This window comes from Haliotis rufescens, unplaced genomic scaffold (genome assembly GCF_023055435.1).
Source record: "Haliotis rufescens isolate VD_foot unplaced genomic scaffold, xgHalRufe1.0.p SCAF_1, whole genome shotgun sequence".
Classification (NCBI taxonomy): Eukaryota; Metazoa; Mollusca; class Gastropoda; order Lepetellida; family Haliotidae; genus Haliotis; species Haliotis rufescens.
In genome coordinates, this window is record NW_025963779.1 from 33,818,651 (window position 1) to 33,844,171 (window position 25,521).

A 25,521-nucleotide genomic window follows, 5' to 3' on the forward strand; every position below is an offset into this window, starting at 1 on the left:
AGATACAGGTAATGCATGCAAGATACGGGTAATGCAAGATACAGATAATGCAAGATACAGATAATGCATGCAAGATACAGGTAAGGCATGCAAGATACGGGTAAGGCATGCAAGAAACAGGTAAGGCATGCAAGATACGGGTAAGGCATGCAAGATACGGGTAAGGCATGCAAGAAACAGGTAAGGCATGCAAGATACAGATAATGCAAGATACAGATAATGCATGCAAGATACAGGTAAGGCATGCAAGATACGGGTAAGGCATGCAAGAAACAGGTAAGGCATGCAAGATACAGATAATGCAAGATACAGATAATGCATGCAAGATACAGGTAATGCACGATACAGGTAAGGCATGCAAGATACAGGTAATGCAAGATACAGGTAAGGCATGCACGATACAGGTAATGCAAGATACAGATAATGTATGCAAGATACAGGTAATGCAAGATACAGGTAAGGCATGCAAGATACAAATAAGGCAAGATACAGGTAAGGCATGCAAGATACAGGTAATGCAAGATACAGATAATGCATGCAAGATACAGGTAATGCAGGATACAGGTAAGGCATGCAAGATACAGGTAATGCACGATACAGGTAAGGCATGCAAGATACAGGTAATGCAAGATAGGGCATGCAAGATACAGGTAATGCAAGACACAGGTAAGGCATGCAAGGTACAGGTAATGCAAGATACAGATAATGCATGTAAGATACAGGTAATGCAAGATACAGGTAAGCCATGCAAGATACAGGTTATGCAAGATAAGGTAATATAAGATAAAGATAATACAGGAAATAGATAATGCATGCAAGATACAGGTAAGGACACATACAGGTAATGCATGCAATGAAAGGACACACACTGATAATGCAAGAGTCAGATAATGCAACATGCACATATTCAGTTACTTGAAAATAGAATAAATACCAGTGTAATTTATTGGAATTAAAAATTGAGTGATAGAAACTGCAATTACAGCCAACTGGTTTGATCAGAATGGGTTTTTCAAGTATGGCACATTTACATTTTGTTTGATACAGATGGAAGGTGTTACCACATTATGCAAGAACATTTCCCCCACAACTGATACAGTGTGCATGACGCTGACAGAGGGTACGCATGCTACATGTGCTACATACATACAGCTGAAGGGCTGAAGGGCTGAAGGGCCCCTGTAGGTGTGTTTGAGAAAGGGGAAGAGTTTGAGGTAGCTGAGTTGGTTGTATGGAGTAGTACCTCATGCCCACTAAGAATTATGGGGAGGAAAATCCCATTTTGTGTGGTCAAAAGGTCACAGTTGAGAGAAAAGCATAGAACAGACAAATAACATGAAGAGTATGGACAAGAAGAATGTGCAGGATTGTTGTAGACCAAGAAGAACGTGCAGGATTGTTCTAGACCAAGATGGACCCACCTGATTTCTTCTCAACCACAATGGTTTTGTCTTTCTTGCCATCTAAATCTTCCTCCTCTGATGAGTATCCCTCCACCTAAACAACAAATGTGGGATTCAAACCTATGTCCGCCGTGCTACCTCACTTCCCTAAACAACAAATGCAGGATTCAAACCTATGTCCGCTGTGCTACCTCACTTCCCAAATGGAACATGGGTATAAATGATAAATTCTTTAATTTATAGCAAGTTTTCCTCACCTCAGGTACACGACATGTTCCCATCACATTTGAGGGGACAGAGACTTTAGATTTGTTAGTGAGTGAGTGAACATTTGTGAGTGAGTAGGTTAGGTAAATGACACTTTTAACAATGGACAGTGGGGTAGGCTAGTGGTTAAGGTTTGCTCGTCACGAATTCCCGGGTTTGATTCTCCACATGGGAACAATGTGTGAAGCCCATTTGTGTTGTCCCTGACTGTGATATTGTTGGATATTGCTAAAAGGCATCATCACCACTCACTTTTAAACACTGTTTCGGTTATCTCACAATATGCAGCTGTTAACAATGTCATTGAGTCTGGTAATAATCTACAGAAAGGTATAAGGATAAACGTCAAGTCTGAACTTGTGACACTGTTGAATTTGACCTTGACCCATACTGACCTTTCTCATAGTGTCGTCTTCAAAATCCCCCACCACATCAGGATTAGCAGATTTTTCAGCTGAAACAAATGCATTCTTTTCATCTTCTTTCTCATCGTCCGCAAAGTCAGCGGCAAGTCCTCTTATCTGACGTTTGTCCTCATCTGGTTCCTCAGCAATTGGCTCCTCGGTTACGTCCTGTTTGTTCCCTTTGTTGTCCCAGTCCTTGTGGAAGAGCACTGCAGTGACAAGATCACATGATGAATACAGCCGAGATACATCATAAGAAGAATATAACAACACATCATTCCTGTATGATCACAACCCAAGAACATTTACCGGTAATAAGAAATAGTAAACAGTGAAACCACGTTAATCTGAACTTCTTCAACTGAATATAACCAAATGGAACTTCAGGATGGCAGCTGAATCCTTTGACGGCACTATGGTCAAATATCAGCACTCCACTTATCTCAATCTATGGAGAGCTATATTTATACCACTCAAAATGAAATAAAGGACACCCAATTCTTTTATATGCCATAGATTTCCTCATACGAGGGGGGGTGGGGGGGCATGGGTGGCCAAGTCGTCTAAGGCGCTGCATTTCGCTGTGCAGAGTTGCGTCCCTTGGGCACGCCAGAAACCTATGATTGTTGGTTCGAATCCCGGTTCGCCCCGATTATGTTTCTAGGTTTGTCAGCACCATACCAGTGTATACGTCTGAGACCTGCATCACTTCTGGCTTTCCTCCCACATTAAGCTGACACGCAGCGATATAACTGGAATACTGATAAAAGCGGCGTTAAACCCAACTCACTCATAGGAGGGATTAAAAATGCAATCATATGCTGGATTTGATGGGATAGATTTTAATTTTGTGATATATTCTAATGCAAGTTTTTATTAGCTACATGTATAGTCAAATGAAACATCGGGTGTTCTTTAACGTCTTTTGAGTAGTATATTTTCAATAGTCCCTGGAACATCAATCAACAAGGTTTCACAGGTCACAAACAGTTCATATTTAGGGTCATTTCTTCATCTCCGACTCTACCACACAAGTAGAACTCAAACTGGAACTTTCTGCGTGATGCACAATCAAGAATGTTGCCAGTGTAATCTAGCATGGTTAAACAGTAGTACATGTGGTTGTATGTCTGCCAGGGATGTATAAAAGCTGTGGATATTACATCCACCTTCCTTCACTCCCACCTCTGACCTTGTCACCAGTCACCTCTTACAACACAAATTTGACAAGGTGTATTTAGTCCATGTAAATTGTGTTTCCATGGCAACTGGTAAACCTGTGAAACATTTCATCCCTATCTGGTCTCAATGAGTATGCACAAGAAGAGATAAATGGAACCCGTTCCTTAAAGAGACTTAGCGCTAAGATCATAACCTGAACATTGACATAAGACAGTCACAGTGCTAAGATCACTTCATGAAATGCAGTCCAATCACAACTACGTCTCTTACTAATGGCCATGTATTGTGATCCTGTATTTGATGTATTAAGCACCTATGGTGCCATCCCTATATCACCATCTACAAAGTGACCCCGTACAAGCCTTCAAAATCGAACCTAATGTGTAACCCCGTCTGTAAAGCGAATCAGAATAAAGCACATCACCAGTGCATACACAATCCCTACATTTGCAATAGAAACGTGTTTATCTTCCACAGAAAAAATTACATCATTTTCCTTCAGCGAATTCAGGGAAAAACACAGATCATAACAATTAAACTTGGTCAATACAAAAATAGTTAACAAGGCGGTCCCTTGTCACCAACTTTGTTTTCCTCAGGTTTACAAGCTTTTGTATACTTCATATAACATAAATGGTATATAAACTGCAGGAAAGAAATTTGTTATATAATGGACTGTGTTATCGATTTGAAAAACCAATCCAATAAATATGCAAATGATGTCACCTTGAAGGAACTACTTGGAAGCTTCATACATCAATGCAATGTCTGATGATCACCAAAATATCATCTGAAGTTCCCATTAAGTTTAGATAGGGGTTCCCATTGTGATGATGTTTCCGTTGACAAACATGGCTTTAAATCATTCGGCACTATATGATAAATGGGGCGTTTCACTCAAACATTGTATTCATACGCCATTTCAAATACACTTCACTGAGTTAAAATACATTTTAATCATTTTAAGAGTGACATTACATGACAAAGAGATTACTACCCTTGTGTGTTTCCATAATCATAAATATCATAATATTGGGAATAAAAATGTACATTAAGCCCACGATAATTTATGAATTATGGATTTTGCTAGCCACTTTTCATGGATAGGTCTAAATAAATATATTATTGTGCAGCTCAATATGGGTTTTATTATATTTGTCACATAAAAGTCATTTGTAGTTGGTTCACTTGGAAAACCTGAAGGGTAGTTCTGTGGTCAGTGTCAGTTGTTACCATACGCTCAGCAGTATGTATGAGAAGGCAGTGGCCAGAGCTTACATACAATACCTCTGATCAAGTATTTGTGGAATAGTTGACAGTTCCTTCTGTGTTCTATTTGTGTAGTTTGCATATATTTTTCTAATTCACCAAGGACAGATCAGTCTGACAAAACAAGCTTAAAGATACGTTTTTTCTGTTTGTGTTTTTGGCTCCGGTCTTTCAAACTTATAAAATTAAAAACTGTTAAAGTTTCGTCTTAGATGACATACCAGATGTAAGATCTCGGACCCATTGCACAAGGAGATCTTAGCGCTAAGGTGACTATAACTCGCATACTTTAACATAGGCTAACGATCATCGTAGCATTGAAATCTCTTTGTCTCCTTGCTTGACAAAGCCTTGCTGTATCTTGAACTGTTCCACTGTTTCTTCTAGCAGCTTTGTATTTGCAGGAATCGTGCAAGAATGGTCCTGATAGTGCACTGTCCATGTATATCTTCAGTACAATTAAAACACATGTGCACAGACAGGTACTTTCAAACAATGCTTGTTCTTCTGTTTGCAAGTGGGTCAAGTTAGTATCTACATTATACTTCTCATGATGTTTTTTTAATTTTGTCTACACATTGGTTATTCTCTCATTGAAATCAGATCTAAGTTCTCGCTGCCACTAAACAAAGAGCTGAGGACATCCCATTACAGGTCACATTAGAATGTCTTTTCGCGAACTAAAACAACTGACAAGAAATTAACATCAGCCATTTAGAAAGCAGCTTTCTCGAGCTTTACGGCTCTCGTTTCAACCTTGAGACTTCCATTTTAGACTATGCTTATAAAATAAGTTGTCAAAGTTCTCGATTAAAATTTTGAAAACTGAACAAAGAAACATTCCGGAATGTGATATATGGTTGAGATTGTATGGCAGTGCTTCTGACGTACTGTGCAACGCCTCCTCGTTCATACGTTTATCCCAAGGAAGCGAGTGATAGACGATAATTTTGACGGAATCAGTCGTACTGGCTGTAACTGTCCTTCGGCATCGAGGTTGCATGATTATAGAAAACACATTCCAACTGTCACTTTCATGATCTGGTAAGCGATGCTTTGACTGGTCAGATGAAAGGTCGTTCTGATGTGACCCATAATGGGATATCCTCAGATCTTTGTTTAGCGATAGCAAGAACTAAGATCTGACTTTAATGAGATTGATTTGAAGGCATTTTACAAATGACATGGCGTATGTGGATTGGGGTACAGTCATTCAGGGGGGGGGGGCGTCCAGGAGACCTGCGCTATTGTGGGGGGTGACTGTACTTTAATCTTGAGTACATCTATTTACACCCAGTTAGTAAATCATTGAACCCGACTCAGGTGCCTGGTATTATCCACCCTTAATTAGTAATCCCTAGCATTGTAACCCATTCTAGCCACCATAGCAAGTGGTTTCAAAGACAAATCTCTGCAGCATAACCTTCTTCTCATAAAAACAACTGGCAAAGAATTTTTGATGTTAAAATCACAGCTCAAAATAAATCTGATAGATCTGCAGTTATATGTCAGAATGTTTTCAGCTATGGCATTCACCCAATAATGAAGAACAATAACCATTACAAACTGCTGAACTCTTTCTCAAGAGAAAACAAATAACTCGTTACTTCATGGCAAAATTAGTTTATTTCAACATTCATATAAGTTAAGTGTATTTGTACAATAACAAACAAATAAATATATGATAATATACAAGCAGAAAGTTATTAAAATATAATAAGGGAATGTTTTAGACCAGTACCTTGGAATTAAAGTTATGACATTTAATCTCTCTACATGTCATATTCATGTTTCAGATTTACCACATTTACAGAAAGGATACTGTCATTTCATAAAAAGAGGAATACCCCCGGTAAGCAGTCATGTTTTGTATTCCAAATGAGAGTATTAATAATAATAAAAATGTGAAAAAACAACTATAATAAATATGACAAGCTAAAAATTGTCCCGTTATACAATTTCTGTAACAAATGCCTTGTAAAGAGTACTTGTATTTCACCAATAAGATTACCAATAAAGATAAAAAGATAAAAAGATAAAAAGGTTTAGTTTGAAGCCATTCGTGACCAACTCTTGTTATTCTGGGACAAGCTGAATAGCAACTTATGCCCCTCTCATGGCCATTCTTGCGACTAGCTAAAAGAAATGTTAACTCGTTGTGTCATGATAAACGTATATTTGCCCCATATATCATTTACGTTCCAAATGGTATTGGTGACACATCAGGACTTACAGTACTATAGTGTATGATTGAACAAATTAAACTGTATCTTGGGTATATTTTTAAATGCAAAAATTATTCCTGACGGATTCTTTGACCTTTCCTACACGAATTCTGATTGGTTTGTCGTATTTTCACACATAACATTCATCGATAGGGGGACGAGTCTTCTTGCAAGTTACGGAAAGGGTCGAGTGGTGACGAATGAGTTGGAAGCATGTTCCCAAGGAAAGGGAGTTACCTGACTATAAAAGTCGAACTACTCTGGAATTATGGAGTTATATTTTGGCTGGACTAATGAGTCTATGCATAGTCCAATCAAAATGGTGTAATGAAAACAACAAACAACATGATGATTTTGGTCAATTGCAGGATTTGCAGAGCTTGTGTACCCTGACCTGAGCAAAAAGCTCTTCATGTTACTTGTTTTAATCAAGGTGCTAAATGATTTCAAGTACTTCATGAGTTAAGACCCATTTTGTTACAATAAAGATTTTGAATATTGTCTCTACATGGTGCCACCATTTTGCTTGAAGCAAATACAAGTGCTATGAGAGGTAGAATGTGATTGGTCAATAGGAGGGACATAGAAGGGAAATAACTTGTAATCGCTGGTGGGGCTACGATCGAGCCACAAAATTACAGCATAGTTCGGAAAGGGCGGAAACTGGACTTTTACAGTCAGGTAACTCCCTTGCCTTGGGAAGATGAATTTGAAGCAATGGTATAATACCACTAAGTAATGCTTTTATCACAATTTGGTTGCCACAGGCATGTAGTTCAAACCCAAGATAAATCCTTTACTATGGACATGATGATGATCTGTGGTCATGTTTCCTTCCTATCTGTGGTCATGTTGCCTGCCTATCTGTGGCTATCTTTCCTGCCTATCTGTGGTCATGTTTCCTGCCTATCTGTGGCTTTCTTTCCTGCCTATCTGTGGTCATGTTTCCTGCCTATCTGTGGCTATCTTTCCTGCCTATCTGTGGTCATGTTTCCTGCCTATCTGTGGTCATGTTGCCTGCCTATCTATGGTCATGTTGCCTGCCTATCTGTGGCTATCTTTCCTGCCTATCTGTGGTCATGTTTCCTGCCTCTCTGGTCATAATTCCTGCCTATCTGTGGCTATCTTTCCCTCCAAGCTACAGTAATGTTTCCTGACTATCTATGGTAATGTTAATTGACTATCCATGGTCATGTTCTAAGATCCAGGCCAACAATGGTTAGTAAATTATATTGTATTCAACATCTGAACTTTAGACTGATATAACATCAAGGCACAAGTGATTTAACAGTGACTTAGCAGATCTGATAATTTAGTTCTGGACGAACATTGAACGATGACTAGTATTACCACACTGTGATGTCCTCCAGCTCAGAAACAACCCTCAGATATTAAAGTACATTTGTACCATATCCTCATAAAGTCTATAGAGTGAAACAAAACTGTATTAAGGATTACATCCTAACAATAATACCAAATGAAATAAATATTTTTACTTTTACAAGTCGAAATCCGACTATCAATTAAATCACAGCAGGATACACACTGAGACAAAAATATTTCATCAGAATCCATCTACAAACAACTTGTAGCAGTCAATATCAAGTATGAGCAGTAACATCTTTCAGCGATATTTCATAAACAACAAGTAAACAACAAGTAAATAGCTAGTAAAGACCATTTCTCCCAAGTCACCCTGCTGCAGTTGTAGTGAAACCTGTTGCTGTATTGCTTGAACTGTCTTATGGAGATCATGTCATGAAGATCAAATCATGGTCATATGAAGATCATATGAAGGTAACACGAAGAGTGAGTGAGTGAGTATGGTTTTACGCCGCTTTTAGCAATATTCCAGCAATATCACGGCGGGGGACACCAGAAATGGGCTTCACACATTGTACCCATGTCGGGAATCGAACCCGGGTCTTCGCCGTGACGAGGGAACGCTTTAACCACTAGGCTACCCGACCGCCCCGTAACACGAAGAATCATGAAGGTCATATGATCATATGGAGATCATATGATATCACAAAGGTCATATGATCATATCATGAAGATCATATGATATAAAGGTCATATGATAATTCATGTAGATCATATGATAATTCATGTAGATCATATGATATCATTAAGGTGATATGATCCTATCATTAAGATCATATGATATCATAAAGGTCATATGATAACTTCATGAAGATCATATGAAAGTTTTATCATGAAGGTTATATCATTAAGAAGGTCATATAGGCAAAGTAAAGATGAGATCAGAAAGTTGACACTGAAACATCCCTGAAGCATAATCCGTGTCTTGACATAGAGTTGGAGACAGACTTTTCCAGCAGTGCAACATTTATATATACATTCCAATGTTCAGTCCACATGTTCAGTGATGATAGTGGGCAGACTCTGGCTCTCTTCCCTCATCAACCCTACACTAGACTTGTTCTCTGTGTGGTTGTTGCACTCCGTGTACAGCCCTGTGTCCTCTGAGGTCAATGTCCTATCGGGAACAGACCCAGCAGCAGCCTCCGCAGAAGAATTCCTTTCTGATTCAGTGTCAGAAGACATAATCCTGTCATGTCTGGTAAGAACAGGAGTCCTGTATTGTTTGTCTTGGGAAGAAGGAAGCTTATACTGTCTTGTGTCAGGAATTCTTTCAGGAGACAAAGTCCTTCCTGGACTACCATCATTGCTATCTGGAGACTGGGTCCTAGCGAGTCTTGTCTTCGCTTCATCCTGAGACAGGACCTTGTCCTGTGAAGGGTGACACCCTCCCTCCACCAGTATGATCGGAATCTGCTGCTGCATATCAGCATCTCTTGTTGAGTCTAAACTTGGCCTCCTCTTGGTATCACACTGTCTTGGACTGATGACTTCATCCTCAGGCTGCTCCTGGTTAGCATGGGAACCTCCTGTCCACACAACACAATCCTTCTCAACAACGCCACTACAAGGTACTGATAGGAGACTTTCCCCACCAACACTGACTCGTCTTGGAACACCACCAGGGTTCTTTGCATTGATATCAGCCAGTGTGACCTCCACATTGTTGAACTGCTCGTCTGATGATGTCAGCATGTTTCTTGGGTCATCTTTAGCTTCAGATAACCTTCTCTCCTGACTAATCTGTCCTGATGCAGCCATGTGAGCTTCTGAGCTGTCAATCAGAATTTTGGGCAAGTCAGCTGAAGGACCAACTTCTTGTCCGTTTCCTGCTGCAGGATGACTTTCTTTAACATCATGCAATTCTGTAGTCATATTCTCTCTGGAACCATTTTGAACGTCATTATGAGATGTCTCTGCATGGTTCAAAACCTTGTGGGACAGTCCCTGACTATCTTCAGTCCCAGCTCGTTCATCCAGTTCTGTAAGCCGAGCAGCATATTGAGCCACCATGTCTTCCGATGTTTCACTCCCTGAGGTTCCCCGGTCCCCACCACCAACTTCTACTGATTTCCCCTCTCCTTCCACATCTGACTCTGTGCCTCTTTCATCCATCTCCTCCTCATAACCAACAGTGACATGTTCCCGGCAAGGCTCCACATCATCCACCCGATCGGAAAACAATGTCACTCCTGATTTGTTCACCGAAATTTCCGGAATGTCCGATGTCTGATCATCATCTTTCTTTCTGTCGGCTGCATCAGATGCTCGAAGACCCAAGGGTTCATCCTTTTCTTGTTCCACTCCTTCTTCATAGGCTACAATTCCAATCTCATAATTCTTGTCCTTGCTGATGTTGCTACGCCTCTTCTTCTTTATCTTCTCCTTCCCTGAACCATCATCTTCCTTATCTCTATGAACAACAACATTAACATCCGATTTCTCATCCTCTTCATCATCCATTTTAAAAGATGTCCTTTTCTTTTGGCCATTATTTTTCTGCTTTTTAGGCGATAAAATCCCTTGAATCTTTTTAGAAGGTTTCTGTGGTTTTGGGGGTAAGGCATCATTAACTCTCTGTTTTGGACCGGCATTAATCTCTTCCTCTGACTTCCGAGGCCACTCAACATCTGTCTCAATGTCTGACACATCATCTGCAGTGTCAGCGTCAGCATCATCAACTTCCTTCTGGGATGAAACCACTTTGTTTGAGGTGTGGGTGGATTTGCTGGAGGAGCTAGACTTTGCCTCATATTCTTCTTCACTGGAAGAGCTGGAGCTACTCGAGCTGTCCCTCCCAGAGTTCTCCTTGTACTTATCTCTCATTCTTTTAACTAAATCTTCTGAACCTGAGCTATCAGCTTCACTGTCATCTGTTTCTTCCTGAACATTATCCTCAACAGCAGTTATCTCCATTTTTTCTGCATTTCGAAAACTGAAATTAGTTGCAGGTTGTTGAGATTCTCCTTGGTGATTGTCTTTGTTGGAATGGTCCGACTGATCTGCTTCTTGACCTTCGATCTCTACATCAGTGCGAGCTGTAACAGCACCTCCCCCTACAACACAGCAAACATCAACGTGTTGGCTCTAATAAACATACATACACATTTCTGTACATAGAAACAGCTCAATAATTACTGAATAAGCTATTTACAAATTGTTTATAAAAACTTTAACCATTGGATTTAAATATTTACATCAAGAAAATGTCAAGCATTAATTGTGTACATGCTTAGTGAATAATTGTGAATGTAATAAATAAAAATTACCATGCATTTAAATCACTTATATAAGCATCTTAAAACTTCAAATTCATAAAATTACCCAATGAGAACATTTTCTGATGATGCTGATCAAACTTATATAAGATTTATATGCCACACAGCAACAGATTGCATGCATTACTTTAAAGCAACTTATCACTCACACATTTTGACTAAACTAGAAAATTAGAAATAATCTTTCATTTAAATTTATGGTCAAAAAGATCCTTCATAACACATATAAGCAATGTAGCTTAATGGCTTTCAGAAACACAGGTATCAATTTTTTAATGCAAACACTGCAGGCAATTCACAGCAAAGTGTAATTTGAAACTCACTTTCTTCATTCCTAGATAAAACGGCATGTGATTATATTTTACATCAGTCAGACAATGTTCTCAAAATACAGTGCATTCTGTATATCATCACCTAACAAGATTCATGCAGATTTTGTTGTTCAAAGCAATTACAAATGTCAATACTTTATAGTCCGTTGTATTTTCAAAGAGAGAAAGGATTTGATTGAAGACTCCTTGTGGAGAAGTAATGGAACCAAAAGGTGTTGACCTTGAGACGTGAAATCAAAGTAATTATGCTTCCTCTAGGAGGAGATGGATACAGAAAGCACCATAGGATATTTCTGTTGAACAAACCTGTTAGTGTTTTGTGCACGAGTCTGGCATCATGGACGGAAACGGACAAACATGGCGGTGGTTGTGAGTGATTTATAAACATCATGCTTGGTGGAACGGATAAATGCTTTTATCAGACTAATGTTAGTCTAACTGAAGGAGTGGAAAGTAAGCTGCAGGTCCTATTGAGGCATTGCTGGACTTCAGATGAGAAAATGCTCATTATGTCAACAGAACAGTTAGCACCACTGGTACACTTAAACACATCTGAAAATGAAGAATCTTCATCCACTGATGTTACCTTACCCAATATATTCAGGAAAGATTCAAGAATTTGATAATTAATCATAAACAGTAACATTACTTATGGTTATGACAATATACGATCATTAACACATTCACAAACTAACAGCTGGCTTCATGGAATTGATCCATATTTGACAAATATTCCCTACAATTAATTTACTGTATTCTACATAATAAGTGCCCAGGGCGCTCTCAAAATTAAAAATAAGAGGCTCTTATTAGAATATTATTTTGGTGAAAAAAGATCAGTTGAAAGATCGTTAATTTCATGGTTTATGCTGACAGCCTGAACTGTTTATATACGACAGATATATTTTTCCAGAATTTAATTGCCCATAATTAAGGGTGCATATAACACATGATCGAGTGCGTATTACACACGAATAAATTCAAGTCTTGTGTACATTGATCAATTGGAAGGGGTGCTAATTGGGATTGTTCACTTGCCAATATATTAGCAAATATCGCCGTGGGCGCTTATTAGAGCGGGGCGCTTATTATGTCGAATATGGTAATCTCATCAAAATCAGATCTTTTTACGCTGATGTACCTCTCAGTGCTAAGCTCTAAAACACATCCATGGATCACATCAAATGAGCCCTGAGCGAACTTTGACCGCCCAATCTAAAGGCTGTCAAGTTTATAAAATGATTTGCTTGATTTTGAACTGAAAACTCACATGGAACACAACAATATGATGTAGCTGCTATACATTCTACATTGAACTAGTTGTTGTAGTTCATTTTCAGGACACAGAAATCATACATTTCAATGCGACGCTGACACTAGAATCTAGAAGCCTTGACACTGATTGGCTGATGAGAAAGTTCACCTGACGCGACCTCCTATAGAAGTGACCTCAGATCTTCACAAAGACAGTAATCTATTGGAATAAAAGATCTGACTTTGATGAGACTGAAAAATAAAACGTTCAGAAATCCAAGATGATACTTTGTAACACGTGTTATTTGTTAGTCAGTGTTCCAAGTCAACGTGCCACGTGTGAGAAGTAACGGTCACACACAAACGTGATGTACGGTAATCACCAGTGAGGGGTTTTGGGGCATCTGTTTCATCAGCAACAGGGATGCCAGGCTGTACCTTACTGACTCCATCTGTGGTTAACATCAACGTACCATCATACCAACACTGAGTCATCATACCGTATCAGTCATATCATGTCACACATTTACTTTATTGGATGGTGGATAAAATGTCTTTGGACATTGCATATTGGTTTTGAGAATAACATTTTCTTGTTATCCGTCTTTTACAAATGGTGTTATTTTAATTTCTTGTCGAAGCAAAAACAATTACCCTTTGCCAATGTACTCTCCTTTGTTTCTTGTCAGTCACATTTGTTAGGTCAGTTAACATTTGTTTCCTTTTTAACTAGTTATGCTTTTTCTCTCAACTGATTAACATGACTATTTGGTGTAGTTAACCTTCATTATTGAAGAGAATTTTAATAAAACAAGGCAAGACAGGTGGCTTATTTATGAACTAGTCATTGAAATATCAAAATGTATTTACCTATTGCCATAAAATATTTCAGTATGCCTTTAACATGTGTGAAGCATGAAATTACCTGTCTGTGTATATACATAATGAAATTTGTCGAGTCATTTCAAAAGCAGAGAACAAAATCAATGGTTAGCAATGGATTTTGCTAGTGCTAGACATCATTTATTAATATTATTATTATTGTTGTTGTTGTTGACCTACACAATACAAAGGTCAAATTCAAACAATACCATCACCAACTATAGGAGTATATATAGCTAATTGAAAAACAAACATTTCAAAAAATACATTCTACATCTTTCCCTAGTCCATTTTTGTAAGAGTGCATCCATGTAACTAGAAATATTAAAGTTAACGTAAGACAGCTTCATGCCTACATTCTCTAAAAAAGAATTTGTCTTAAAACAATTCCAGGCCTTATTTATAGTGACTGTGGGGGGTCTCTTGAGAAAATAATGAAAACTCCCCAAAATGTAAATAAATCCAGTTTCAAAATCTTAACTTTGAATCAAAAGTTCACAAAACACCATTTCCTTGGAAAGCTTTAATACTTGCATACAATACAATAAAAAAGAATTCACATTGTAAGATCTATGATTACAGGTAATTATATCAAGAAAGCAAGAAGAAAAGAGCAAAGTAGCCAAAGCCCCACATCATCCTAAAGCAGCCTCCGTACCTCGATACATAACAGTTTTCAGGCACCATTTTGTGTACATAGAAATGTAGGTACTAGAACAGCATATCGAACTTCACAGTATGATATATAACCACAACAACATTCTCACTAGTGAAGCATCTTCATCTTAATACATAAACATATGATAATTTATTCTGTCAAATATATGATAATTTATTCTGTCAAAATGAAATAACTCGGAGAGAATACATGAATAAAATGTAATCTGTAATATGCTGCTTCTTTAACTAGCAAAAGAAAACAATTACCTTCACTAATAATATAAGTATACATAATTAATAACAATAACTGTGAGACCACCAAACGTAAGCTTCCATCATGTGGTCTGTAATTGATGAAATTAGCACCCATTGCTTAATGATGAACCCTTCCCTAACCTATCTTTACATAAATATTTGTCAGAAACTATGACTACTGAATTATAAATTGGAATCCAAAGAATTAGTGTTATTATTCAACATGTTGTTATAATAAAACATCCCTTGATTTTTCTTTAACTTATAATTTTGGATTGACAACTTGACTCTCAAAAGTCAACAATGTGGTAACACAAGTACAAACTAAACTTGACATTAAAGTAATACCAAGAGTCCTAGCACATGTCCTAGCAGGTATCATACTGAGTCCTAGCAATACCAATAGGTGCCTCCTTTGATCCCTAATTAGAAACAGGGTGCAAGCAACAATATTACAGTAATTAATCACAAATTAAATGAGCACACCCTATCATATCATAATCAATAAGCACTACATTTCTATGCAATATCAATGAGAATAAGAATATTATAATTAATAAAATCCATCTACTGAAAATATATAGTTTTTATTTTTATAGAAATCTTGTTTCTCTCAGAAGAAACTATCTTTATCACGTGTAGCAGAATAGGCTGTTAAGCATTGTGCTAGATAAGCTAAAGATAAATCTAGTCTATATTGCGAGAACTACAAATTTCATCCCTGGTGTATGGATCTTCTAGCCCTCTGGAATAGACACATGAGTTGCGTTGAGAATGGGACCAGGGAGCCAGCATTAACACATCCTCTATTTTCAGGAATTTGTATCACCATTATGTTGACCATACAATTGACATTATTTGGTAATGTCTTCCAAACTGCAATTTCTAATTCAGAAAAGCATGATGGTTTTAATCAGCTATCTAGAGATGGGTCACAACCTCTCTCAAAGCTGATTAAATTCATAGCAAATATTGCTCTTCTATAGTCAAACTGTGACATAAATTAATTCCTTTTAACTCCTGCTTTAACCAGATGATGTATGGACTTATAAACCTAAGTGATGTCATCCCATTGTCCTGTCATTGTCTCTATACATCATAAAATCTTCAACTTGCGCAGTACCCAGAAATCTTAGGCATAAAATCCTGGGTGTTTAATTTATAAAATCCACACAAATACAATCGATTTTACACACAGATACAATTGATTTTATATTTCAGTGGATCAAACTTGAGCCTGTGAGTGTCCCACTAGGCTACAGAGGCGCTGATAATCCACAATACTTTTAAGTAGTACTGGTTCATGGAAAATGTGTTTGAAACATAAAATTGTTAATAAATGTTGCTTCAGATTTTTCATTTGGTTTATAAGACAGATAAAACACTCCTCCTCAGGATGTTATGAGATTGAAAACCTTGGATGTGTTTTTCCTGCACGTATAGTACCTGTCTGTGTGACAGGTCTGTCAGTATAGATACTGCATGAGTTGTGAAATACCAGCTATATCAAGACAGCCATCAAGTGGCAGCTTTTGTAACAAAACCACAGGGCACTATACAAAGTTAGCTCAATTTATTTGACATTTGCAAAATAAATTGATGTTCTGCTAATGTGTGCAGAAAGACTGTGATGTACTAAGGTCACATGTTAATTTAGGTCTTCCAGCCATTTTGAATGACTTGCTGACTATCTTTAACTGTCCTGACTGTGATTGTTCCCAGTGTGTCCTGGCGTGTGATACTGATGCAGACATTCTTGATTGTGCAAGGACTAAAGTGAGTAGCATGCTGCATTCCTTGATCATTCTGTGTCGTCAGTGAGACATCAGAAGAAGACATTGAGAGAAGCAAATATTCCTTTAGTTCATTAAACTAATCATGGCAACAGGCTCGTTCCTCCAAATACTGATAATTTCCAGGGAAAGATACTTTTATATGATATATGGCCTCATCATCTACCTATTTCCCTCTACACTATCTGCTCTTGTCCCATTTTGTATGTCCCCCTCGCCATACAATCTACTCTCTACTCTCCTTGTATCTTTCTCCCCCCATACAATAAGCTTTCATCACTTTTTGTACCTGTTTTCCAAAAAATCAGGGTTTTTTCCCATGTTGTACCTGTTTTCCTGACCACTGTCTGCACTCTGGTCCACCTTGTACTGTTTTTGCCCAACAGCATTTGGTTTTTTCCCTCTTTGTCCCACCTTCCCCTACACTATCTGCATTTTTCGCATTTATTACCTGATCTCCCTCTATAGTATTGGAACTTTTCCCACTTCTTGCCTGTTTTCTTCAGTATTATCTTCTCTTTTCCATTTTTTTCCCCATTTTCCTGACTACTATCTGCCCTTTTACCCCATTTTCCCAACTACTACTTTTCCCATTTTTCCCCCATTTTCCCCACTACTATATCTGCCCCTTTCCCACTTTTTACCTGTTTTCCCGCTATACTATCTGCACGTTTCCCGCTTTGTTACCCATTTTCCCCTAATACCACTTTTCCCCTCCCATATTCTTCCTATTTTCCCATATATATATATATATATATATATATATATATATATATATACAGCACCCCAGCACACAGTATACAGCGCCTAGCAAATGTACTACCACACTAGATGTCCCTACCTTCATCGGGCTGCTGGCTCCTCCCGGAGGGGCTGTCATCTTCATCCTCAAAGTCAGACTCATAAGCATCTGGAATTAAGGGCAACAGGTCAATCAATCACCTTACAACATGGCCACATGAACAACTATTGATGTCCAGAGTCCTAGTTTCAAACAACATTCTCTACACAGTGAAAGCCCCTTAGTTCAGACCCTGGGAGTTGAGAAACCTGTCTTCTAGACAATTACTCTAGGAAACATCTATATGGTAACAGACATACTACTGAAAATAAGTAAAGAATACCCAATTTTTTCATATTACTTTAATTAATCTGAATGTCATGACAGATTAACTATAGTCAAACCAAAAAATTGGGTGTTCATTAATTGTCATGTAATGACATATTAACTATAATAATATGAAAGAATCGGATGTTCTTTAACTTCTTTTGAGTAGTATATAATATAAATACCAAATGCCCACAATTCACATATCTGGAAATTCAAAATCATTTGAAACTGGGTTTCTCTGTTCATGGTTTGTTTGTGGGTAATATAATTGTTTTCAAAAGAAAAAAACATTGTTGTCAAAGGAATAAAATGTCATTTGTTTTTCCAAGAAGCTGATCAGTGCTCACAGTCTAGAATAGCATTGCAACAAACGGATGCTGTATAGGATGAAGCATTGAAAAGTAATGACATAATATATGAATATGACATAAATAAATTAACACTTATGACAGGTATTATAAGGAAAATAATCAGGTATCAAGTTTGCACATCATTGCTACTTATCATTTCTTTCACAAAAAGAGTGTATAAAACTTTCACTAAAACAGTGGTATAAAACATTCACCAACATATTTCCTTGTAATAACAAGCTAACAAATTTACCACTGTCATTTTCACACACAACTTGTCACTCAAAAGGCTGTTAGGACCCAGATGGAGAATGATACAACTGTACTTTCCCACCTTCGGTATGTTTAGTCCATTATAAACAAGTTCCAACACATCATATCTTGTCATGACAGTATAAGGGATAATAATGGTTTTGCATTTCACACATTTGACTATACCCATGGTAACAAGCAGAACTTCAAATCATATATTGTTAACACAAACTCATAATTTCTTCATGCGGATTGTTAAATGTTTATCTAATTATTCATGCATTCCTGTGCTACCTAGAGTGATGTGCCTTTATTTGTGCGCATGAGTGTGCAGTTTTTAACTTTTTGGGGTGCATATTTGTGTGCACTGGAAGTGCATGCCAGTGCATGTATTAGTTGCGGAGTCAACATGTCACTCATGTGTTTAACCACCAACACATCAAGAGTTAACTGTGAGTGAGTGAGTTGGGTTTTCTGCCACTAATAGCAATATTCCAGCAATATCACAATGAGGGACACCAGAAATGGGTTTTATATTTTGTATAAACCATGTTAGGAATGGAACCTGACAAGTGAACACTTTAACCACTTGGCTACCCCACTGCTCTCAACAGTTAAATGTATCCTGACTAGAGTAAGTGAGTTGGGGTCAATGCCTCTTTGTATTTCAGAATTACCCTGCCCAACATAATAACAATCACATTAAATTCAGATCTTAATGCTCATGACCACTACACATAGATCTGAAGACATCCCATTACAGATCATGTCAGAACGACCTTTCATCCGACCAATCAGAGCGTCGCTTAAGGGATCGTAAAAGTGAAGTCTGAATGCGTTAATCATACAAACTTGAAAAGATGAATTCAAAGCATTACAAACAACAGTTCCGTCCTGTATGACTGATTCCATCAAAGGCATTGTCTATCTCTCACGTCAAATGGATAAACATTTGAAATGAAAGAGACTTTCCATTGCCCATGGGAAGTACTACCATACAATCTCAGCCATCTATTGGACATTTCTGTTTGTTCAGTGTTTGCTGTAAAGCTCAAGAAGGCTGCTTCTGATTGACTAACGTTGACTTCCTGTTCTTCATTTCATTGGTCAAGGTTTTTGAACGTAGTTCTGATGTGAACTGGGATTTGTTAAGATCTTTGTGTAGCAGCAGCAAGCACTAAGTTCTGATTTTGATGAGATTGAATATAATGATATAGTTATAAAGTGACTTTGGGGCTGTTGATACTTGTCAATTTAACTCAAAGCAAAAATAATAAAACTATATTAAAACTGAAGGAACAGTCTATTTGTAAGCTTCACTATGCAACTATGGAAGGAATGCCTTCAGTAGTATTAAATAATGCTTTCAAAGCTGGAAATGCCTGAGCCTGGAAAACTATACCTATTAATATTTATATCATCATAAAGAAAGAACAGGGACATATGGTTCAATAAAATCACTGATTCTCCATTCAAAAAGCATCTCATATTACATATAAGCTGCATGACTGATACAGTGATTAAAATCATTACTGATTAATGTAAAATTATCATATCTTGTGTAAATGCATGAAGTTTGTGTCTTGTGGATGTAAGGGAGTCTAAATACCCAAGCCTTATTACATTTAAACCTTAGTTGTAAAACCCTCTTATTAAGTTCATAAAAGGCTTGCCTAAAACTTTATAAGCAAAATAAAAAATGCATGTTAACAATAATGCTGGAGCCATATGACAATTTAATAAATGCACTTGTTACAAAAGAATTAAGGAACAAGCTAAAAGAAGCCTGAATTGAAAACATGTGTTGGTCTTTGTGCTGTACATCTCGCATTGTCTATTGTTAGTGAGTGAGTTGGGTTTAACGCCGCTTTTAACATTAATCCAGTTATATCACTGCGTGTCAGCTTAATGTGGGAGGAAAGCCCGAAGTGATGCAGGTCTCAGACGTTTACCACTTCGGTGAAACCCACAAGCACGGGTTTGGTGCTGACAAACCTAGAAACATAATCGGGGCGAACCAGGATTCGAACCCACAATCATAGGTTTCTGGCTTGCCCAAGGGATGCAACTGTGCACAGCGAATCGCGGCGCCTTAGACGACTGGGCCACCCGTGCCCCCCTATTGTTGGATATATAGTGTAACTGTGGAAACACAGAAATAACCTGGGACTCTTTCTATCCTATACATGTTTATATATGATGATGACAATGATGAGATAAACTTTCATGCTATTCAAGAATCTTTTTGTAATTTGCGAAGGGCTTTTTTAAAGTCTTTTTCTACTTCATTAAAAATCATTTTAATCATAAAAATAATGTAATTTCTACAAAGAATACTAAGCGTTACTGTTGTTGATATGTATATTAATGTATATATTGAGCAGGTGTATGAGTGAGGCCGAGTGGCCCCCAAGGATGGGGATATGTAACCAGAAAAAAACAGTCACAGCATGCTGGAGTTACAGGGACACTGAGAACATAACCCAGGAACACAATGTGAGAAAACAGCACACCAACACACAGCAAGCTGAGTTATACCCTCGTTATTGTCCCGTGCGTCAGCGCCATCTACCTCCACGGGAACCAAGATTTGGTCGTGGGCTGAAACGGCCACAACATCAACATTGCACAATATATAAAGCTGTTCCAACTCTTGTCACACTGAAATACAGACAGTCTGACAAGCATGGTCTACTCTCTCACTTATTGTACTGAAAGAAGCTGTTTCCAAGTGACGAGGTTATTTGTGAAATGTATAAACACCCCATACTCTGACACATAACAAGTCACGACCCCCACATTCTTGATCCCAGATCCTCACACGATATGAACAGACCAAACATATGACATGCCTAGACCCTACACCCCACACATGACATGCCTAGACCCCACACCTCACACATGACATGCCCAGACCCCACACCTCACACATGACATGTCATGACCCCACATCTCACACATGACATGCCTAGACCCCACACCTCACACATGACATGCCTAGACCCCACACCCCACACATAACATGCCTAGACCCCACACCTCACACATCACATGCCTAGACCCCACACCCCACACATAACATGCCTAGACTCCACACCTCACACATAACATGCCTAGACCCCACACCTCACACATAACATGCCTAGACCCCGAACCTCACACATCACATGTCATGACCCCACACCCCACACATGACATGCCTAGACCCCACACCTCACTCATGACATGCCTAGACCCCACACCACACACACGACATGTCATGACCCCACACCTCACACATCACATGTCATGACCCCACACCTCACACATCACATACCTAGACCCCACACCGCACACATCACATGCCAAGACCCCACACCCCACACGTGACATGCCTAGACCCCACACCTCACACATCACATGCCTAGACCCCGATTCTCACACCACATGCCTAGACCCCTCACCTCACACATGACATGACATGATCCCACACCCCACACATGACATGCCCAGACCCCACACCCCACACATGACATGACATGACCCCACACATGACATGCCTAGACCCCACACCTCACACATGACATGCCTAGACCCCACACCCCACACATGACATGCCTAGACCCCACACCCCACACATGACATGCCTAGACCCCACACCCCACACATGACATGCCTAGACCCCACACCCCACACATGACATGCCTAGACCCCACACCTCACACATGACATGCCTAGACCCCACACCCCACACATGACATGCCTAGACCCCACACCCCACACATGACATGCCTAGACCCCACACCCCACACATGACATGCCTAGACCCCGATTCTCACACATGACATGACATGACCCCACACCCCACACATGACATGCCTAGACCCCACACCCCACACATGACATGCCTAGACTCCTCACCTCACACATGACATGACATGACCCCACACCCCACACATGACATGCCTAGACCCCACACCTCACACATGACATGCCTAGACCCCACACCTCACACATGACATGCCTAGACCCTGATTCTCACACATGACATGCCTAGACTCCTCACCTCAGACATGACATGCCTAGACCCCACACCTCACACATAACATGCCTAGACCCCACACCCCACACATGACATGCCTAGACCCCAACCCTCACTCATGACATGCCTAGACCCCACACCACACACACGACATGTCATGACCCCTCACCTCACACATGACATGACATGACATGACCCCACACATGACATGCCCAGACCCCACACCCCACACATGACATGACATGACCCCACACATGACGTGCCTAGACCCCACACCCCACACATGACATGCCTAGACCCCACACCTCACACATGACATGCCTAGACCCCACACCCCACACATGACATGCCTTGACCCCACACCCCACACATGACATGCCTAGACCCTGATTCTCACACATGACATGACATGACCCCACACCCCACACATGACATGCCTAGACCCCACACCCCACACATGACATGCCTAGACCCTGATTCTCACACATGACATGACATGACCCCACACCCCACACATGACATGCCTAGACCCCACACCCCACACATGACATGCCTAGACTCCTCACCTCACACATGACATGACATGACCCCACACCCCACACATGACATGCCTAGACCCCACACCTCACACATGACATGCCTAGACCCCACACCTCACACATGACATGCCTAGACCCCACACCTCACACATGACATGCCTAGACTCCTCACCTCAGACATGACATGCCTAGACCCCACACCTCACACATCACATGTCATGACCCCACACCCCACACATGACATGCCTAGACCCCACACCTCACTCATGACATGCCTAGACCCCACACCACACACACATGTCATGACCCCTCACCTCACACATGACATGACATGACATGACCCCACACATGACATGCCCAGACCCCACACCCCACACATGACATGACATGACCCCACACATGACATGCCTAGACCCCACACCTCACACATGACATGCCTAGACCCAAAACCCTCACACATGACATACCCGGACCCCGAACCTCACACATGACATGCCTAGACCCCACACCTCACACATGACATGCCAAGACCCCACACCTCACCCATGACATGCCTAGACCCCACACCTCACACATTACATGCCTAGACCCCACACCTCACACATGACATGCCAAGACCCCACACCTCACCCATGAAATGTCACGACCCCACACCCTCACATCAAACATCAAGAACCAGATCCAGCCAACCAATAACCTACCAGACTCTTCCTCATCTGATTGTTTTGCTTTCTCCGTCTCCTTGGGGGATGGTTCAGAGACTTGCACAACAATCACCTCCTCCCCTGGGTTGCTTGAGGGCTGCTGCATCTTCTTGGGAGGGGCCTTGCCGCCAACCATCCCCTTCTGAACCTGGCACCTGAGAAAAAGAAGTCTTAGTGAGAGAATGTCGCAGTCAGCACAAGGGTGTAGGAGAGATCACAACAGCCTTCAACCACGGACACCCTGAACTAGACTGTATTTCATTCCAGAGCAGATATGTGGGTTATATGTAAATGCAATCTACGATGTTGATCAGCTTAATGATTCAAACAGCCACACTCTTTCGCATCCAAGGGACTAAAAAATATAAAATATTGTCAAAGAGTTCTTGTTCTAGGGAATTATTCCTATTGAACAGTTTTTACTAGGAACTTTTTTCTGTCATACATTTACACTGACAATATTTGTTCATGTGGAACTAAACATTGTTGACAATATTTGCCTCCATTTTTAATCTGTACGGCTATAGGATTCGTTTGTTTGTATATTTGTTGTTTAACGCTGTACTCAGCAGTATTCTAGCTATATGGTGGCGGTCTGCAAATAGTCAAGTCTGGAAAAGACAATCCAGTGATTGACATCCTGAGCATCAGCGAGTCTGACCACCTGATCGCCTTTTACAGCAAGCATGGGTACCTATTCTATCCCGGATCTTCATGGGTCATGCATATAGGAAGCAACATTTTGTGTCCATCAAAAGCCGTGACAGGTCTCATTACATGTTCAGGGTTTGTAGAGACCATCTTCCCGAGGCAAGTGGGTTAACTGACTATAAAAGTCCAGTTTCAGCCCTTGCCGAACTAGGCTGGTATTATGGAGTTACATTTTGGCTGGACAAACGAGTCTATGCATAGTCCAATCAAAATCGCACACCGAAATCGAAATCCGGTTCGTAAAGTGTCATGCAGATTTCGGTTGACTGCAGCATTTGCAAAGCATTTGCAAAGCATTTGCACCGCAAACTCGTCAACAGATAGTTTCTAAATCTATTCATGTTTTTAATCAAGGTGCTCACGTGATTTGATGCACTTCGCGATGTAAGACTTGTTTTATCACAATATAGATCTTGATTATCGATCATATTGTCTTGACTTGGCGCCACCGTTTTGTTTGAAACAAATGCAAGTGATACGAGAGGTTGAATCTGATTGGTCAGTAGGAGAGGCATAGAAAGGACATAACTCGCAATAGCCACTGGTGGCGCTACGATCGAGCCCAGGAATTCCAGCCTAGTTCGGCAAGGGTGGAAACTGGACTTTTAAAGTCAGTTAACTCTCTTGCCTCGGGAAGATGTGTAGAGACACGCTCTGTCGCAATACTCCATGGAGGACTAACAGGATAGATCTCCATTTAATGTGTCAGCTTTTACAGGGTGACCTCGGCCTTCAAAATACTTATTACTGTCTTTTTGATATAGGTAGATTTATAGTCAAGAAATGCTCTCACTAAAGAATCCTTCTTTGAGGAACTGTCACCTGCATTTTAAAAAAATGGCAAGCAAGACTCACTTGTAGCAGGGATTCATGCCTTTGATGACAACAAAGCTGAAGTGACCTTGCTTGGCCCCGAGTCGGACTTTCTTGGAGTGGCCGAACTCACAACACGTGCTGACCCTTGCATCTTGCCGGCCATCTACGTACAACGTCAGACTGAATGGGTAGCCCCGGTGACGCTTTGATGTGAAGCTGAACTTGCCTGGAGACAATGAATGCAAGGCTGGACATGTTTGTATAAACTTATTGTCACCTTATACTACATGTGCTCTCAGTGAAGCCTCTTAACACTGTCAGAGACACCTTTATACTCACTTCCTGACTCAATAAGACCCATATACTCACTTCCTGGCTCAATGAGACCCATATACTCATTTCCTGGCTCAATGAGACCCTTATACTCACT

General features: G+C 39.9%; 2 protein-coding genes across 9 annotated transcripts in view; both read right to left on the bottom strand.

The window, feature by feature from the left end:
• The window catches only part of LOC124139438 (glutamate-rich protein 3-like), a 54,780-nt gene that overhangs the window by 16,962 nt on the left and 12,297 nt on the right, over positions 1 to 25,521 (bottom strand). For 7 of the 8 annotated variants that reach the window (XM_048395089.1, XM_048395114.1, XM_048395108.1 and 4 more), the window contains exons 8-13: positions 25,131 to 25,317; positions 23,562 to 23,719; positions 20,839 to 20,901; positions 17,429 to 17,497; positions 2,066 to 2,283; positions 1,422 to 1,497 (exon numbers count right to left, since the gene is read on the bottom strand). In XM_048395089.1, coding sequence (XP_048251046.1) covers positions 1,422 to 1,497; positions 2,066 to 2,283; positions 17,429 to 17,497; positions 20,839 to 20,901; positions 23,562 to 23,719; positions 25,131 to 25,317 — 771 coding nt within the window. The remainder of the gene's footprint in view (positions 1 to 1,421; positions 1,498 to 2,065; positions 2,284 to 17,428; positions 17,498 to 20,838; positions 20,902 to 23,561; positions 23,720 to 25,130; positions 25,318 to 25,521) is intronic. The other variant, XM_046506489.2, reaches the window with a different exon arrangement.
• Positions 6,582 to 15,535, bottom strand: LOC125379144 (serine-rich adhesin for platelets-like). The gene is made up of 2 exons (XM_048395125.1): positions 13,381 to 15,535; positions 6,582 to 11,189 (listed from the first exon to the last, which is right to left on the bottom strand). Exons 1-2 carry the CDS (start codon positions 13,493 to 13,495, stop codon positions 9,121 to 9,123), a joined length of 2,184 nt encoding a protein of 727 aa, XP_048251082.1. The 5' UTR covers positions 13,496 to 15,535; the 3' UTR covers positions 6,582 to 9,120.